The sequence below is a fragment of the Clinocottus analis genome, unplaced genomic scaffold (assembly GCF_023055335.1).
Source record: "Clinocottus analis isolate CAN_PGR_092001 unplaced genomic scaffold, fCliAna1.0.p SCAF_1, whole genome shotgun sequence".
Classification (NCBI taxonomy): Eukaryota; Metazoa; Chordata; class Actinopteri; order Perciformes; family Cottidae; genus Clinocottus; species Clinocottus analis.
This window is the reverse complement of record NW_027175820.1, coordinates 3,640,001-3,660,258: the sequence shown is the minus strand read 5'-3', so window position 1 is coordinate 3,660,258 and position 20,258 is coordinate 3,640,001. Positions and strand designations below refer to the sequence as shown.

Sequence of the window (20,258 nt, the reverse complement as noted above, 5' to 3'; positions counted from 1 at the left end):
GAAGTGACTCTGCCGTGTGAACCTGCAAAGCTCTTGATGAGAACATTGCATTTTATTTAGCTGACTACATTTTTGCTCGATACACCGTGGACACAGCAACGGGGAGCAACTCAGGGTTAAGTGTCTCGCTCAAGGACACATTGACTTGAAGGGGCAGAGGCGGGGTTTGAACCGCCAACCCTCTGATTGAAAGACGGGCACGCTAACCACTGAGCCACAGTCGCCCAGAGGGGCTCCTGCGCTTTCTGCTTTGCTGCTATAGCTGCAGGTATTTAATAAAGCAGATCTCAGCTACGTCAAGGCACAAAGAGCGTTTACACGAGTCCACACGGACCTGAACGCAGCCGGAATGGACCCAGCCGGCCCGGCTGTCACTTTGCCTCATAGATCACTGCAATCAGATGCAAAAAAACTTTGCGGCCCAGTTTGCCCTGTAATAACATTAGAGCGATATCTTTGTGAATCAGACCTTGAGCCGTGGCAGGTAGCGGTTACAAATGATCCACAATTCATGGCTGCTGTCAGCGGTCCCTATCCAGTCTTTGTCATCCCTCAATTTATCGCGTCCCTCCCGCCCCTCCCCCCCGCAGTAGCTGTGGAGTATCTTTACCTGCACATGTGCATCCTACAAGACGTAAAAGGACTTTCAGTGTGCAGGCTTGGATTCTTTTTCCTCAAGGTTTGCTTTCATTTGTACTTCGATACCACCACGCGGGACAAACACGATACTTTCTTCTCATTTTGCTCGTTTTTTTTCATTCTCAACGACTGGTGTCAAAGACGCCGTACAGCGTACTTACAGGGATGCTGTTTTCAATGTAGTGAGCAGCCGGGACCCACACACAGTTGTGTCACTTGTGTTTTGATGTTATTTGGTTGTTATTATGCATGATGAAAGCTGCGCCTTTGGTGAAAATCGGGTGATAAAATAGAATCACACAAAAAAAAACAACCCTCCCCCTCCTTTTTCAAGATGAAGAAAAGCACCCTGTCAGAGACCCTCGGCACACACAGAAGGCCTAAAACCACGTGGAACACGAGTATTTCCATTTAACCTTGTTGCTACGAGGAGCAGCGTAACGTGTGTGTGTGTGTGTGTGTGTGTGTGTGTGTACCAAGCCGTGGACGAGTGTCTGGTCGAGCCGTGGACAGTGTTCGAAGGTCAAAGTTCTCACAAACCCCGAGAAAAAGGATTCTCAAAAGCAGCCCAGGGTAAGGAAAAAGAAAAGACACGAAAAAAGAAATGTTTCTGTGTGCATTCGCGAGGTCGAACATTTGCGGCACGTTGCGCGCGGGGACAGACCGGGAACCAGCGACAGAGTGACACTTACAGAGTATGATGACACTTCCACTCCGCCGCCCACTCCTCTGCACGACCACACTTCCTCTCTCCGCCTTTGCCGAGTCCCGGGGACATCTTCCGTGCACGCTGGGTGTCACAGCAGACGGATGACTAGCTTCAGCAGCACCATGCCATTTCCCCTTCTCACACTAAACTGTCACACACTCCTCCTCCTCCTCCTCCTCCTCCTCCTCGTCCACGCTTTTCCCGGCCTGCCGGGCCTTACTGCTTCTTGGCCCGGACTGCGATTCTCCCGCGCGCGCTCGTACGTATCCACAAGGAGGACGGACGGGGTCGCGCAAATCCATCCGCTAGTCCACGCCTCGCTCTCGCTGTGATTTACACCCCGCGGGAAGCCGCGCGGCCATGTCACATACATCCCACTAACCGGCTCCGGGAGCCTCTTCTTCTTCTTTTTCCAGGCTAAGTACCAGATTGCATTCGCACTGCTTCGCTAAAGGTCACGCTACCAGATCTCAAAAACCCCACAGCAGGCGCCGGTCGTCACCGCCGGATTGCTAAACAAGAACAGAATACTTTACATGAAACGGCATAAAATCCATCAGCGCTGGTTTACAAACGACACTCTTGACCTTATATAACTGTTACAACTCTCTCTCTCTCTCTCTGTAGTATGAATGATAGATGATTTGAAGAGCGATGACTGCTGTGTCTGAGTGCAACATTCCGGCCTGAACACGCGTGCACTCACTCACACACACACGGACACGCACACCCCTAAGCTGTGTGCCCAAGCAGCTCCCACCACCAGTAATCATTATTGGGACAGTTGCAACCGCTGCCAGGAAATTATCATAAGCAGCCTACTGCTGTTTCCCTCTGCCGTCCACTGACTGGAGAACAAACTTGGGAGGAAGAAAAATTAATAAAACAGAATTGGTCATGAAACAAATGCTAACCCCCAAGACAGCACACAGCAAACAGAATATTCAAAAGAGAGAAGAAGAAGAACGATGGAGAAGGATGGGAATAAGAAACACAAAAATCTAAGATTCGCCAATAAGAAAGCTGCACGCTGTTTCAAATAAATACAAAATTGCCACCAATTTGCTCCCGTTCCGACGTCTGGAGGGGTCGGCGGCTTGTTTGGATGCCCTCTGTCGGAGTCCGGAGGGTTCTGAAATGAAGTCGCAGCCACAGCGGCCTGGAAGCGAGGGGCTGGAGCAGCACTGCGGACCGCCATTAATTCTTATCAATACTCGTGCATTAGAGTTCATTTGCAAAACCACATTAAGGCCCCTGGTAAAAGCAAAAAAAAAAAAAAAAAAATCCGCCCCTCCTCGGCCAGGCCCTTTAAACCTCTCATAAATCTCAGAGCCTCCCTTCTTCCTCCAGTGTCATCGCAGAGAGCCACACTTTTCAATTTCTGGAGTGAGAAAAGGACAGGGGGTAAAAAGCCTCTTCCAGTATTACATCTTTTCTACTTTATTACCAGTCTTCTGGGAAAATGGGGGCAGCTTTGCAGCCCGGCTATCTGTTTACATTTTCTTTACAAGACTATATTGGAATTATAATTGTGTTCTATGGCGCCTTATTCCGGTGCCTTGCTCTGTTTAAAGGTCCTGTGGACCTGGGGAGATGAAGAAAAATGGACCCCCTTTTGAGGGATTCGATTACTGAGGAAGAAAATGCAGCTGCACACACGCTTTTTTTTTCTTCTTCTTTCTTTTCTTTTCTTTCTTCTTCTTCTTTAGCCTTTCTCCATTTTCCTCCAGGTGCCAATCTCTGGAGATGCTCAATATCAGAGCTGGAACGGAGCCGTAGCAAACACACAAAGCGTTTGGGGAAATAATTTATTTCTGCAAACAGACAAAAGGAAAATATAACGTGATAATAGTGCGATATGGGTCATTATGGAGTAGATGATTAAAAACGAGTCTGATGTTTCGGCGACCGACCACTGATCCTGCTGGAGTGATATTAATAACGCTTTATCGACTTGGGCGACTCGTGTTCTCTCAAGGTTACCGGAGGTCACGGGGCTGCATGTTTTTGGTTGCTTTGATGTTGCTTTAATACCGTGTTAAAACTGGCCTGAAAAAACACACACATCTATATATATATACTTTAAAAAACAACATATGTACACAGGTTTTGAATTCAGCCTTTGATCTATAATTCAACACAGTGAACTTTGTGTTGAAACACAGAAAGAGCTGAAAATTTGATGTCCACCTCAATAAAAAAATGTTGAAAAGTACATTTTTTTTCCAGTTTGCGATACATTGCTTTGGTAGCATTTATCAAATACTGTAAATTAAAAACTATTCTAAAAACTTCTGAGAAATTCCTTTGTTTTGTTCCACCAACTCGTCACTTTTACAATGTCGAGAACATAAAAAAAAGAGAAAAGCTTTATTGCTGCACAACACAATGTGACATGCAGGTTACACACACACACACACACACACACACAGCATAAATATTCCATCACGGTATGGGTAATTGCTGATATTCCTGCGTGGAGCAGTCGAGTGAGACAGTGAATTTGTATCCTTAATAATGTTTGGAATTAATTCAAATGCAAAGCCGCGAGCCCAGAGTGCAACCACAGGTGGCGATGAAGAGGAGCGCCGTGAGAACTGTGACGAGCGCGAGCCTCCGCGACTCCATTGTCCATTTTAACTGATGATTTTCTAATTTTATTATTGCTGCTCTTCTTATTATTTTTGCTGCCATTTGAATGAGATGGGTTTGCCATTTTACGCAACAATTTCCTGTGTAATATCATTCTATCAATAAGTAATTACTTGCTTGGCAAATTGCTGTGCAAAATGTTCATCGGAGGGGAGAAGATCCATATCAATTGTCATTTGCATAATGCAAATGATTCCATGGAGAGGATGGGAAAAAAAGAAAACTCCCGACCCCCCCTCGGCCCCCCTAAAAAAATTAAAATAATACAAATACTTAGCTGCCGTGGCTGACAGTTGGATGCCAACACTGACGCTGGAGAGGCATAAGTGCTTTTGCTACAGAGCAGCACAAAGGTCTGCAGCATTTTTTGCAGTTAGCAGCAGGGACAAGTATCCTGAGTCCAAGCCAGAACTGATGGAACCATTTTGTTGTTGTTTCTGTTTTAATAGATACAATTTCAACGGGGGGTGAAAAAAAAAAATAAGAGCCAATATTTAAAGTGGAGTACGGGTTGGCTTGTGAGCAGTTGTCCATTTGTTAGAACCCGGGCATTAGCAGAGGATGAGCTCCCCGCCACTCCATTAGACTTTCCCCCTGACAGAGCAGCACCATTTTAGCCCCCTGTTTACTTAATATGCAGGATCCGGCCCCGTCTATTTGCTCCTAATCAACTGATAAGACGAAAGGCCTTTTCTACGGTCCCTGGAGGATGAAAACCAAACTCCTAATGGTCATTAGTAGCAATTAAGTTCCGTAACTGGCACCCCAACCCACCCCGCCGCTGCCCTCTCTCTCTCTCTCTCTCTCTCTCCCTCTCTGCTTTGGCTACGTTAGCCGCTTAAGCGCATGTGGAGCTGATGAGAGAGCGGGGGACCCTGAACGCAGCTCCAGAGCCTTTTCAGGGTACTTTTTCCTCGTAAGGGCTGAGAGTGACCGCGGCTGCGAAGAGACGACGGACACGTTTCCTGTCTGATCGCACGCCCCCGACCCCGACCCCGACCCCGCCGCGATTGGAATACGTTGAATATTTGTGCGCTCAATTTGAACGCACGCTCACAGCGTGCCAATTGCCGCACGACTCCAAACAGCCCCCTTCTACTCTCCTCCGCTCTGAAAGCGCCATTAACACAGCACTCTGACTTCACTGTAATTGCGGCGCAGTCAAAGGCATCTTGAGGACACTACGCGGGGCTACAGTGTGTCCATCCCAGCATGCACCTACCAATTAGCCAACTCAGCTCCTTTGGCTCGCAGGATTCGGGAGTCTTGTGATTTCTATGCAAAACCGCCGGAGATCAAAAGGCCTCTGCCCTAATCCTCCCCCTCGCCTCCCACCCCCACACACCCTCCCCCCGGAGTCCAACCTGGAGAGTGTGATCCTTATCGGCGAGCGCCGAGTACAGACTCATTACGGATGCGCAGAGACCTTCCCGACATGCATTTTCTCTTCCGCGACGGTGACGCAACAAAGGCAGGAATTCCGTCCGCTTCTTTTTTTTCCTGGTAAATGTTCACGCACCCTTTTTTTGGGGGGGGTGGGGGGGGGGGGCGTGCAAAAAGATCCCGTTCTGAAAATCCTGCTTTACGCGGCGGCGGTATTTGCTGAAGTCACGCGGCGCGCCGCTCAGTCAAAACCCCTCCGCCCTATTTCCATGTGTGCGTTACCTGCATGTGATCCACTCACAAATCCCCTGAGATGAGAAGCTCCCAGATGAATAACAGGATAATAAATGGGATATTATGTCTATCGTTGAGCTAAACTGACTCATAAATGTGTTCTGTTGTCTTTAGCGTGCGCGAGCGGCAAGCGTGTACCGTACTACGAGGACAAGTGTACTGTGGGATTCAGCCGTGCAAACAGGAACACGGCAGCGCCTCGCACGCGTTCAAACACACACACAGGGAACGGCGCTCGGCGGCGACGAGGACGACCGCTGTCAGAAAACTAATAAAGAGGCGCCGCGTCGCTGCAGTGCGGTAATTACACATCCCGGGATATCAGCGTGGTGTTTATGAAAGAAAAAACACCGGGCATCTACAAAGAGGAAAAAGGTCATCAAGGCAGATATGACATTTTGCATTTCGACTGCGCACTCATGGCGCGGACACACGGGTACACACACACACACAGACGCACACAAAGACTCACAGGTACAACAGACACACCAAAAGGATAATGTCATGTTTTCTTATCTGGCCACTCAGTGAGACGCATACACACCGTGTGTGTTTGCACGCGCGCCTGTGTTTATGTGCCTGCGTGCATGGAGGGGCGCTGATAAACATGCCACATCTTGGCAAGTGGTGATTCAAGCGGGCGCCCGGCTTCTGTAAACACTGGGAGTGCTGCACAGATTGAGATGGGGAAGGGGTAAAGGGAGAGGGTGGCTGGGGGAGGGGGGAGGAGCTGTGTGACTGCTCCCATCCAGATGGAAGGCTACAATGGTTTTGGGGTTGGCCCCGGTCGTTCTCCCCCGATGACAAACCATTCAAAGATCCGTGGAGCCATTAAAATATTGCCGCCGCACCACAGCTGCTCCCCCGTCTTCATCAGCTAACGGCGGCGGCGGCGGCGGTGGCCTTCGCCACGCAGACGAAGCACAGAAAGTAACATGAAAGGGCAGCGTGCCATTTGGCAGAGTGTTTCTCCACTCAGAGGCGAGGAGTCATCTCGGGAGGCTCGGGAGGTAGGGGATGGGGGTGGGGGAGGGTGGGGGGGGAGGCAGCTCCTAGGTTTTGTGAAATCTCAAAGTATCTTTACGCTTCTCGTGTTCACTGTTTCGCTGCTTCAAGAGAATTTCCTCAAAGGGTAATATTGTTGACAATGTTGTGTTTCGGGATATTCACTTCAACGCAGGACTCAAATGGCATGCCTAATCGCACAAGTGACTAGCAAATGGAGCCTTTCTTTTGTCTCAGCACTATTTTATAAGTATATTGGCAATAACAAACCGCATTAATTATTAATGGCAGCACATCGATGCTACACGCAGGTTAACTGGTGAGCCGGACATTCTGAATTGCCCGTACGTGTGAATGTGAGTGTGAATGTGTCAATGTGTGTTGAGCCCTGTGATAGATTGGCAGCCTGTGAGGGTGTACCCCTGCTTCGTGCCCAGTGCATGCTGGGATTGCTGCCAGCCCCCTGTGACCCAGAGCAGGATAAGCTTAGGGGATGAAAAGCTCTGTTATATTAACAAAGCCATTCAAGCATGTACATACAATTATTGAAATGCTTTATATTACAACATCTGGTTCTGAAAAGGGAATCCAATAAGGAAGTGACATTAATGTGCCTAATTTATATTGGCCACCAGGGGGCGACTGCGGTGGTTGTATAGAAGTCTATGTTTCATGTGTTAAAGCTGAATTTTCCCGAGTGTCCACCACTGGGCGACTCCTCTGGTTGTATAGAAGTCTATATAAACGACTTTACTTCTCTCTTGATTTATTCCCTCAGTAAAAATTGTAAACAGGAGTTTATGTCTTAATCTCGAGTCTTCTTCAATAAAGCATGATGTTCATTTAGTAAATTAGAGCGGAAAAACTGAACTCGAGGCTTTAAAACTGTAGCTAACAAACCTTTAGGCGACGTCCCGGTGAGGACATACACTTATTATACGCAGTCTATCTTTATACTATTCTAACTTCCAACAGGACATATCTGATTATTCTCCTGCTGTTTATTCTTCTTCCGCTGTGACAGCAGCCATTACAATCGTATTTTACCAAAGTATTGTTGGTGTGAAACTTTGGTATTGACTGACAATGTCAGCACTGTAATTTGTACCATTTCTGTGTGCATCAGCAGTGGGAATGCTGTGTTGTATTACCTCTATTCAAATGGCTACACAGAGAGTTAAACAGCCAGTGGGCGTAAATGGTTAGCCGTTGCACAACCGCACAATAAAACCTCTCACGCTGAACACAAGCAGATTTTCTCACATTTTGTGTGTGGTTGTACCGGCGAAAAGTGATGCGCTAGAAATGTAATCCAGGTAATCGTGAGCGAGGACAAGTGACTTGGTGACAAGTGGGTGGTTGGTTGGTGCTCAAAACACCAGACATTCACCCAGGAGATCGCTGTCCTGGTCTCGTGTGAAACCAGAAGTCACTTCTGTGGTTATTGGAACGAAACCACAATCTTTTCTGAAACCTAATCAGGTAGTTTCGGAGCCTAAATGTTCTTTTCCAGTGTTTCAAAACCGCTCAAAGTGCTTTCTCACTTCTCATTCGCCCGTTAACATTCATTCATACACTGATGGGAGGGGCTAAGGTTCAAACACACATTCATACACCGTTGGCACAGCTACCGGAGCAATTTAGTGGTCGAGTGTCTTGCTCAAGGACACGTCGACAGGGGCTAGCGGAGCCGCGGGGACTTGAAGCCGATCACTAAAACGTGGGAAGAAAAAAATTAAAAACCATGAGAGCTGTTGTGTGAGGATATGCTGCTGTGTTTAAAGCAAAAGGGAAAATATTTCTTGTTTCAACATTTGAACGAAAGTGTGGCGTTCGCCAGTCAGTTGATATTGCTCCTTTTTTGTTGTTGTTTTGTTTTCCAGCCATGTTGCCTCTCAAATATCAGTCCACCGCTGTCAAGGGAGCTCGAGGCTGAGGCGCTGTTTTTTTTTTCCCGCAAATATGTACCAAAAAAAAAAAAAAAGATTTCATCCTCTTCTCAAAAAACACAACAACAATATGCAAAGTAGCTGCGGCATCAACACAGTTTACACACCGAAAGTGAAATTCATAATTCGAACTTCAGCTCAACTTCCTTTCGTCGGTAATTCTCCATAAAAAGCGATTTAATCTTGTGTGACGGCGTCGCCGAGTCGTACGCAAATCAAAACCCACAAAAGGGCCCCGCCGCCGCCGCCGCCGCCGCATTCAAACACTGTGATAACTTAACTAAATGCTCGCGCTCCTCCAACATTACACCAGTCTGGTCTTTCATCAAATTCATCTGCGATGATGTTACACTAATTGGATGTTCTATTATTCATAATAGCAGACTGTTTTTTTTTTTCTCCCCTTCTTCTTCTTGGATCTCTGCCTTTCATTAAAACACAATAGAAGAAGACCGGATGTTAGCAAAGATTTCGTTAATATTTCATCAGAGCAGACGATCGGTTTGGATGTCCGATCCACGAGCGCAACAACAGGCAGTTGCAGCTCGGATGAAGGCAATTAGCCAGACTTCCATAACAGACGGCCTCTACCCCCTAAAAGCTTTTTCACATATTTCTGGCATCCTCTATTCACTGTCCCTCAACACCTCATTTCGTTGCCATCGAGAGAGAGAGAGAGAGAGAGAGAGAGAGAGACGGAGCAGCCGAGAGGGCCGGCGTATCCAGCGCCGCGTCTCTCTTTGTGCAGGCGGCCGCCGGCAGACAGACGCGCATACACCCGGATTCTTTGAGAACAATTCGAACATCCTGCGACGCACGGCCATGAGTCCCATTAGGCATTCATGATTCATCTGGATTTTTTATATTATAACGTTCTGAATTTTTCATGCGTCTGTCCCCTCTCCTCTTCCTCCTCCTCCACTTCACACCCCCCACCCCCCTCCTCCTCCACTCCCTCTTTTCTGATCCGGGGGAGGAAGAAGAAGAAGAAGAAAAAAAAGGCGAATTAATCAAACATTGGAGGAATAAAGAAAAAGTGTCACTTTCACGCACGCACACGCACGGGCGAAGACGTGTGTGTGTGTGTGTGTGTGTGTGTGTGTGTGTGTGTGTGTGTGTGTGTTTCCATCATCACCACCTGCTTTTTCTTGAAGTCATTTCATTTATAAGGGCTCAGGCTAGATGTGTCACATGCACCTTGGAGACACAAACACAAGGAAGACGCATTATTAGAGGGATACAGGTGTCTTCACAGGTAGAGTGTAAGTTGGGTTGGAGAATAAAGTATGGGGAGTGGGTTGGGATGAGGGATTGGGGAGGGGGGGGGGGGGGGGGCTGAAAGCGCTGCCCTTTTACGTTCCCGTGGCTTTTATTCCAGCTCATTTTGTTGTACTCTCCGCAAGAAGAGATCATTAAACCGAAATAATTCATTTGTGAGAAAGGTCAAAGCCACAGTCTGCTGGCACCCAGATACCAGAATCAGGAGTGGTTGCATTGAAGGGGAGAAAAAGAGCATTGATTCTTCTGTGTGCGCGCATGTGTGTGTGTGTGTGTGTGTGGGTGTGTGTGCGTTTTATTTTATTGTCAACTCCATGATTGAGGTGAGCAACCTTCTGCCATCCACTCAGCGGGAATGATAATCATCATCTTTAATACCTGTTATAGGTGAAGACACCGATCTGCAAGTAAATGTCACATCCACTGTTTACCGCGGTCGCTTTGTTGTTATTATTATGCCGCATGGGGCGGGTGAGAGAGCCGGGTGAGGAAGAGGAGTGAGGGTGGGTGGGTGAGTGGCGGGTTGGGGGGGGGGAGTAAAGAGGCGGAGGAAGAGGTTTGAGGACTGTCGTCTTCTAAGTGCCAGAAATAGGCACTCATCTCCCCCTCCCCCCCTCCGCCCTCATTGTCTCCACGGCCTCCAGCCCACGTGCTCCCAGTGAAAACCGTGAAGCCGAAATGCACATCCAGTCGCACAATAACAACATCCGTTCTTAACGAGATTACTCCCGCGGTCCCAAGTTTGGCTGATGGGACGTGTACGGCGGCGGAGGCGAGCGAGGGATAAGCCGCCGCCGGCATTTCACATGCTCACATGCGCCGGTGCTCCATCCATAGGGGGGGTGGGGGCGGAGCCCAAGGGGAGCCGAGCCAAGCAAACTGAGCCCCACAAGAGCACACCGGCACGGGGGGTAGGGTGGAGGGGTCTTTAGCCGCCGCCGCCGCCGCCGCCGCCGCCGCTCTGCACGCAACCACCATGTCAGAGGCAACGGCCAATTAGCAGGTTTCAGATAATCCTAATCTTTTGATTTGAATAATCAGATTTGAATAATTGCAAACTCGCCCGGCCGGCGTTTTTGGACCGGGAATTCGCGGCCGCGAGCTTCACGAGTAAGCGGGATGTCCGGCGCCACGCTCGGCCGGCGTTTCGTCCCGCGAACCGACGACCGCTTCGACGTCGGGCGCGGACGCTGGCTGAAGGCCGTCCGATTGCGACCGCGTCTCTCTCGATGATGCTCGGGGGAAGGGGGCGGGGAGGGCGTAATCCACAACGAGGCCACGTTTTTTTTTTTCTGAAAGGGACACCAGGCTAATTCAGCCAAAAGCGACGCACGAGCCAAGCTTTTGAGGTGAAGTGCTTTAATTCCTATAAATTAGTTAGAGCAAAGTTCAAGGCAGAGAGCCAGAATGATTTAGCCTGCTAAGCGCTCCACCTCCGCACAGGCCGGGGCCCGGTGAGCCGGGCAGTGTGAGGGAGGAGATGAGAGGAGAGGAGAGAGGAAGGGAGGGAAGGCAGTTAAAAACGGGGGCTGGCATGGTTGGACTTAATGAGAGGAGGGGGCTTTTTTTTCAGGATTTCCACAGGAAGAGGTTGACTGGCAAAACACTGACACGGGAGAGGGCTAATCGCGTCAGCGCGATCCAAGGTGAAACCATAAAAGGCCAATTCACCACCCACCCCCCCTCCTCCTCACCCTCACCCTCCCTCATCTCCACTCTGTACAACATGGATTTAATCACAAGCAGAGCCACAGATGCGAGCGATAGCGGCGAGCTTGTTATTTTGCTCAGGGACTCTGAAAAGCCGCGCGGATGGATGTGCTTTCCTGTTAAATCATAATTGCAGCTGATGCATGTACACAGGAGAGCTTCCGGGGATTCGCGGACGAGGCGAGACGCGCGCCTCCGTACGTACACGATACACTGAAACGCGAGTTCAGCTCCCATAAGGAGATCGGCGGTGGAGGAGCGCGTGCGATTTAACGCGCGGCGGCCGCTCGGTGCGCGTGAGAGGAGAGGTGTGTGTGTTTAGAAAGTCATAAAGAGAATGAGTGATATTTGGGGGGGGGGAAATAACAAGTCTGCCATATTTCAACGCACTTCACAGTGCGAAAATGACCACTGACAGGCCGGTAATGTGACCTGACAATAACGTTTAAGAGACAAGCAGCGGCGACACGAAGACAAAAAAAAAAAAAGAAAAGCAATAATGCCAGTGAGGGCGAGGTCACCGCTGAAGTGGAAATACCACCGGACTCGCGCTGCAATTTCTGCTCAAAACACATACAGAGCAGTTCAGAGAGGAATCGTTCATGGATATGACTCGGCTGACACTCCAGCAAATGTTTGCAAAGACACAAAGCTACACGGACACGCTGTATTTACTGGTGCACACATAACCCCCAAGTCTAAATATACTCCGTCCAAGCCGATCTCATTCAAAGTCCATAACACCAATAACCGGACCCACTCCTGTACGACACACACACACACACGCGCGCGCGCGCGCACACGGGCGCACGTACGCAGCTTGTTAATGGGAACCAGGACGACAACACGGAGCCATAGACGACCTGTCAAGCTCTTGGAGGGCAGCGCTAATGTGATCCCACAGCTCTATCAGAGCCACCGCCGGGCCCAGTGTTTTATTACAGACCGGGAGGGACAGACAGAGGGAGAGATTGGAAAGGAAGAGGGAGACTGTGACCATGGACCCATTGATATAATGGCCCTGCCGGCATTAGTGATATACTGTACAGGTGAGCCTCTGGGAGAGAGAGAGAGAGAGAGAAGGGGGGGAGGGGGAGCGGTAACAGAGAGGGAAAGGAGGTAGAGGCAAGGGGCCGAGGGATGTAAGCATGTGTGTGTGTGTGTTTTTTTTTTCTTCCTCCCTTTCTTTGCTAAATTACACAAGAGGTGGGGATGGAGATCTAAGAGCTGAGAGACAGAGGAGCCGCTGCTACACTGCAGCTCAATATGGATCTTTGTGGTGCTGCCTGAAGAGAGATTACAGAGCTGTATTCCAGGAGCTGTTGTGGGTGTGAGAAACCGAATGGCATGAAACGAAGTCCAACAAACATCGACGGGGCTTTCCATTCCTGGATTTAATGACAGCTTCTTTTTTTTTTTTCCCTTCTTCCATTCAGCCCGTTCCCACTATGGCACTGGAACCTGTGTCTAATTTGGGCTATATTTCAGAGTGTATTATAGCCGAGCCAATGCTTATAATTTATGTGTCATAATGGCTATCAATCACTTGCAATAATTCGGCTAATATTCTCGTTAGCTCCCACTCCCCATCCATCAATCAAAAGGCCGAGGCAGATATCCGCTCAACTGACGGAGCCGGAGTGAATGCAGATTAAAAGGTTCGGGATCTTCGCTAATCGGGTGGGGGGAGGGGGGGGGGGGTACATCGCCGCGACTCCGTCGAGAAGGGGGGTCGGTTGGCAACCGGCATCAGCGAGGCCTCTGGCGGCACCGGGGAGTCACAGGCTTCGCCGGCGGCTGCGTTTCAGGACGCCTCAGCTTTGACTCGCTGCCCCCGCGTTGCTGGAGCCAGACAGCTGGAGAAGACTTTAGCAATATCATCGTACCGCGCACCCCCATTGGGACCGGAGGCCAGCTTACCCGGGCTCAAGAGTCACTCCCTTATCTCTCCGTAATCACCACGTCACACAGATGGGGCTGGGGTGGAGGAAGGTGGAGGTGGAGGGGTTTGGGGGGGATGAGGGGGACGGAGACCGAGATGCATTCCGGCCGAGCAGAAGCAGCTCGCACCAGTATTTATAGACTTATGTCCCACATCTTGTTCTCGCAGTCCAAGGTGCAAAAAGCAACAAAAGGAACAAAAACTTCTGAATTGAATTCGGTCCCAAGTCGAGGTGGTAAACACAGAGTGAGTCACGGAAACGCCACTTCATCAGATACACCGTTCAGTAAATGAATAAATGCATATTAAGGGGACCTGCTTTTTCCGAGAACCACTCCGAGCCAACGTCTCCATGCTGTGTGGTCTCTGGTGAGCTCGATGTACCTCTAAAGGGGGAAAACAACGGTTACAATGTTGTAACCCTAGTTCTATGCGCATAAATTAAGCCCTCTGCTGGACTGTGAGTCACAGTATCTTCCAATCACACACAGACATGCATCCGCACAGAGAGAATTTGCTTTCGCGTAGCCGATCCGGATGCACCTCCACAAACATGTGCACACAGGGCATCACCACCAGCTGCCTGTTGGCCCACGCCCTCTTCAGCTTCAGCTACGAGCTGCGGAGCCACCTGTGCTTATAGAACTGGGGTTACAGAAGCGTAACCTGTGTTCCAACTCAAGCTGGAAGAAGCGGCAGGGCGTGTTTGTGTCAGGCTGGCGAAAAAAGCGCCCCTGGGCCGCTACATCACATCACACCAAACACTCTGGTCGCGACCGGCTCGAGGTTAGTCGCCACAGCCCGCCTCCTGCTTATGCTACGCTAATGCTCATGCTTATATGCTTAATGCATGCTTGTGATTGGAGGAGAGTATTGCCCGCATGCGTTAGAGCAGTGTTTTTCAACCTCTTTTGAGTACATTTTCTACAATAAAATAAGAGCAGTGGTTCTCGTATGAATGAATGTATTAAATCAGACACTGATGCCACAGCGCTGTGCATTACATCTCTTTTTCATACACAAATACGCACGAAGAAAAAGGTTGCGCACCGCTGCGAACAAGACCTCAGCCTCCAGGAAAACGCCCGTCAGACTTCCATTACAGCACCAGTACGATACTACTGTGGCCCTCCTCGCTGGGAATCCTGTCAAACAGCTTGTTTGGAAGAATGAAGCCTGTGTTTCTCTCCCCCAGCACACACACACACACACAAAGACAAAGCCATTTCTTTTCTTCTGAACATATCTATTTCCTTTGCTGAATCAATAATCAAAGCCGTTTTTTCCCCCCACCGTTTCGGTATCACTGTCAGTATCGCAGTATAGCCTGAATGAATGAATATTAATGATTGATTATCAATTCTCTTTGTGCAAAAAAAAAAAAACAACCCACATACAATGACGTGAATAACAGCATTGGACAATGGGATGAGGGATCAGTCATTTTACCGCATCCGAACCGCAATTGGGGAAGACTGGAATCCATCGTTGTCAATGCTCAAACGTCGTATGCTAAATGATCGGAGAGAAATAAGGGAGCCTTGAAAAGTTGCGTCTGAGTCTGTTAGATACGCACGGCGCTAACTGCCACCAATCTGCCTCGCACTATAAAGCAAAGAATTCTGATTTGGCTTTGGTGCAAACACAAACAACTTGTTCGCTTTGTTTGCCATTTTGTTCGATTGACAATGTTTTTGCCTCTAACGGCCCGGTGTAAATTAGCTGCTTCTTTGAAGGTCGGAAGAACTGAAACGGCTTTGATTTGAAGAGGCGAAAATGGCGGGAAAACATGGCCGACGTTGCATTGGGTTCGGATGGGCCGCGTGGAAAAGAAGACAAAGGAAGTGCTTCAACAACACTACAACAACCGTGTATGCGAAAGAACGCTGATTCTATTTTCAAAACCCCGGGCTACACTTTTCCATCATGGCCGTGCAATTGTAAATCAAGAGCTGCTTTCCCCTAAAGTACCCTCTGCTTGCCCTACATGAGAGTCTTTACTTGCTGAAGTGGCGTCTCCCACTCGTCGCCACCAATGGGCCGACGCCGCGTACGCTGGCGCCTATCTACCTCCAACACTCCATTTGCTTATTTCTAGCCTCAATGACGGGATATTTCTGAACCCTGGCTCACGACGGGTAATCCTAAAATCCCTTCCGACGCCGCGTTCGCTTTAAGCTACAGCCGAGCGACGCGCTTTTCACAGCTGTCTCCGCCGCTTCACTTTAACAGGTACTGCGCGTCCGCCGCTCAGTGAGTCGCAATGCCGAGAGAAGACGACGCGCCGGAGGAGAAACAGCGAAGGGGAAGGCTGCTGTCACGCCTCGTGGCCGTCCTCCTTCGCTCTTCCACGACCTCCGTCTCCTCTAAACACCCCAACAACCCTCCCCCTCCCCCCTTGCTTTCCTGCGTTTATGCTAATAGCTTCCGCTGACAGAGAGAACGCCGAGAATGACACGCCGTTAGAAATCGATGGCGCGATCGCTCTCTCTGTCGCTCTCGCGCTATCTCTCCCGCCGTCGGAGTAGTCAAGGGGAGCCGCGGTCGCACGCCGACCATCGGGGGACGCACGTATAATTAAGCCTTTTAAGGTTGCACTATGGGATGGAAAGAGTCCAATCGTTGGCCTGGACTTCCTTGATAATGGGCCCACAACCACACACGAAGTGGAAAGGCGATGAAAGGGGGGGGGTGGGAGTCTGTAAAATACACAAAGATCTGTATGACCAATTTGAATCCCACCTTTAATTCATTTTTTTAATTAAGCGTAAGAAAAGGGGAAGAAAAAGGACCGGGAGGGAGATTTATAGTCATAAAGCAATACATTGCCATCTTGGTTTAACATAGGACTTATCTCAGCTCTGCCAGGCGTAGTCATGAGCACTTAACCTTGCAGTGAACGCAACCTCATCATCATCCTCATCATCCTCATCACGGTCGGTTCACAAAAGGCAACGCCGAGCTCTTTTTCATCCCCCTCTGCCCGATCCTTGAACGTCCTTCGACGGGGAAAGATGCTCAAACCTGTGACTAACCTGTCCTAGAGTCAAGTTTGGTGCGAAGCGTCACCCCGAGGCCTTGAGAGGAAGCATCCTTCATGCACACTTGATTTCGTGCCACCAAATCCTCCGTCGACAATCCGAGCAGCGTTTCACACTCAGGCCACGGGCGCACGGCGCGATATTCAGAGTGCGTGAGCTCGGAATCATGAGTCACAACTCCTTCATCCGTCCTCGTTCGTCTGTGGCTTTCCTTTTTCCGAGACACACTTTCAGATAAAATAGCCATTAATATTTAATCGGGTTGACTTGTCAAATCTTTTGATGCTCGTTATCTGGCAGCAAGAGAGCTAACCTTTGGATTGCAAGCTCACGTCGTACGGCCACCGCGAGCCCTCGGGCGAGTGCTTTGTTTGTTCCAGCGTTCTGATGAGCAGCCCCCGTCGAATCCAGCGGAGGCTGCCTAATTGACTCGCCTGAAAAATTAATGCATCACTTAACAGCATTTCTGTGTTGGTATGGTATTTAGAGAAGGCAGGTGCAAATCCCACATGGTGGCAAATGTTTAATTGATGCCGCCATATGACAATGCTGGGGATAGAAGAAGAAGAAAGAAAGAAAAGAAAAGAGGAAAAACAACAAGAGGAAGTGAAATTGAAAGTCTTTAAATGGGCCGAGTGACTTGTGTTTCCCGTGTAACATCATCTTTTTGCTTCAGTGCTTTCAGGTGCCACGTCTGTGGGGGTTGAAAAAAAAAGATATATAGTACAATGCACTACAATATGTCGTAAACAAGGAAGGCCCACCAATTAGGCACCACAGCGCTGTTTGCAAAAGCTATTACTGAACGAGATCAAATATGCTTGATGGCCTCCATCCTGCCCCGTGCCAGAGAGGCTGGCTTGATGTATATTCTGGGGGAGGGAAGCGAGCATGGCAGCCAGGCGGACTCTCCCCAGGTGAGTCCCAGCAATGAGCTGTGAACAAGCTGCTTTGGCTGCGCTGGCCAGCAGCCGTCCCCTTCCTCTGAAAACCTGCCTGACACTTGCACACAGGCCAGGGAGCAGGTGGCCTTTAGCCGCAGGATCAGCCCGCAGTTCTGTTCATTATAGAGCCGCGATGGTGAGAACCAGAAATTAAAAACCAACCATACCTAAAATAAACCTCTCCTACGTAATGCACCACTCAAATTAAGCCATGCCCATATATGTATACACACATATATATCCCTTTTTTTAAAGATCTGGCAGAAATTGTGGATTAAAGTGAAAGAAAAAGAGTGTTTCTCATGCATCTGTGTCTTGCGTGGAAGATTCAAACTGAGGTAAAACAAAAGTGACATTCTGTGTTACTGCTCCACAGTTTCTTGCATTTCAAGGACGTCCAACACAGCAGAACATGTTGCCATTATTTGATGAGAGTTTAATTATTTCCAAAAGCATTTGGAGAGCCCCCCCTCCTCCAACCTCCCCGTCCCCTCGTTCTCTCTCTCGTGTCCCCATATCTCTGCTTATCCCTCGACAACCAAAAACCCTCACACTGCCCGTGGGAAGTCAAGAAAAAAAAACAGAAAAAAAAAACGGAAGGAGCATTCAAATGGCCGAATTAATGTTTCCAGACGATAAGCGAGCTTAATATAACGCTGACAATCGCAGCACTCACCCTGCCAACCAGAATTGGATCGGGTCCAGAAAATTCCTCCAGCACAAACATTTGATTCCAAACCCATCCTCTCTTGGCGCGGCTCAGTAATCTTTGTCCTTCGCCAGGACCGCTCGCCTCCGCTGCGGACCCACCGGTTTGTGTGCTTTTGGACTGGCCTATGATGGGAGTCATAGACACACAAGGAACACAAGTAATCCACACCAGCAGCAAGGACATCCACAGATCCACCAGCATCTCCTCGGACCGCTTTGGCATCCTGTCGTTGTGTGTTTTGTTTGTTTGTTTGTTTGTTGGTTCGAGACTCTTCTCTCTCTCTATGTCTCTCTCTCGCTCGGCCTCTGGTTTCCAGCCCCTCGCTTCAGATCAACAGCTCCTTCTTAGATAACAAGGAAAAGGTTACTTGTGTCCTCTTTGAACGGCCGAGCTTGCATTCATGGTGTGATAAAGGTCACTCTCATGGCTTGGCATGCCTCCATAGCAGTTGGTGAGGGGTTGAGGAGCGCGGCGCAGCATCCCTTTGGCGTTATTCCGGGGGGGAGACCTATAAGGAAGCAACCACAGTCGATTGTTAGCCGTCTTTTAGTCGTGTGAGGAGGAGGAGGAGGAGGAGGAGGAGGGGTGCGAAAAGGGGAGGCAGTTATCAGAAAGTAAAGAACAGAGTAGATGAGACAGCAAAGAAGCGAGGCAAAAAATACTATTTCGAATGCAACGATTTGAATTTATATGTTGTTTTTTTTTAAAAAACAAGGATTTCAAAAACAGACTAGAAAATGCAATTTTTTTGTACAAGAAGTCAAGATGTCACTTGGTGATAATGACTTGACATCTTGCAGACACGACCCTTTATTCCAATCATGATGTCCTATTATTATGCCGCTACAAGCGGACAACACATGGGTATGCCGTGTACTCTGAGGCTATCCAGCCCACAACATCAGATTGCCTGGCTTTAATCTGTTGTTCTGGGGATTATCCTGGAAAAGATTTCTGAGCAATTACATTGTTCCTTATGATTAATGTGTTCATGGCGCGTTTTGTTTGGAGCAGTGTTATGGGCTGCAATCAGATTCCTCCAACACGCTGCATGCACGCAATAGTGTAAGCTTCCAGAGATACAGTGGGTGCTGCAGGTGAGCGCTACAATGTCAACAGCGCTGCAGCTCGCTGATATCATAGTAATCCAGATGAGATCATTGTGAGGGTATTTAGAGGAGGAGTTTAAATCGTAGAATCAAATATGTGCAATTACAGTGGAACCGACTTTTTTTTTAAGGTAATCAATACGAGCATTAACTTTTTTAACACAGAAAGATTGTATTTTTTTTTTTAATTGCCAAATAAAATACAACAGAGTGACACAGCTATGCAATGAGGACAATAACTTAATGTACTTTTTTTTTTTTTTTTTTTTAGCTTAAAGCGTCCATTTCAGCAGCTCAGTCGCTTCAGTGTAGAACACACTGGCGCGCATTGTCCACCAGAATGTAAAAGCAGAAGAGAAGAAGGAGAAGAAGAACAAGGAGAAGAAGAAGAAAGGAGGCACAAGGTTGCTCTTTGAGCTCGTCCCTCGGCTACAACTGCTGCAGGTGGACATGCTATGCTACGTGCGCCGTGCCGCTGTTAGTTCTGCTAAGTTTGATCACACGCAGTACGTCGCCGCGGTGGATCCACGGATGCATGTTCAAGGACACCACGGCGAAACGTATTCACGGCTGAAGCCAAACATGCAATATCACAAAGTGTGGAGTGATCCGAGTTCCTGTGACATTCTCCAACTCACACTGGAGACGGAAAAAAAAAAAAAATGCAGAACCGGCTTTTTTTTTTTCTTCATTTCATTAATGTTAAATAATAATAATAAGGAAACGATATGAAGCTAATACGAAAAAAAAAGAGCAACCATATGAATATAACCATTTATATCTGATGTAACGTAGTGCTTTCCCCCCTCATTTGTCCTCCTCTTTACGTGCATTTTAAAGCCACGGTATAGTGCGTGACTAAGCAGACGGGTTTCAGCACCACGGGGCTCC

At 48.6% G+C, this 20,258-nt stretch overlaps 1 protein-coding gene across 2 annotated transcripts in view; it reads right to left on the bottom strand.

The window, feature by feature from the left end:
• The window catches only part of cdh8 (cadherin 8), a 104,792-nt gene that overhangs the window by 83,388 nt on the left and 1,146 nt on the right, over positions 1 to 20,258 (bottom strand). For both annotated transcript variants that reach the window (XM_068577063.1, XM_068577072.1), the window contains exon 2: positions 18,223 to 18,766. In XM_068577063.1, the coding sequence (XP_068433164.1) occupies positions 18,223 to 18,480 (258 nt within the window). In that variant the 5' untranslated portion in view covers positions 18,481 to 18,766. The remainder of the gene's footprint in view (positions 1 to 18,222; positions 18,767 to 20,258) is intronic.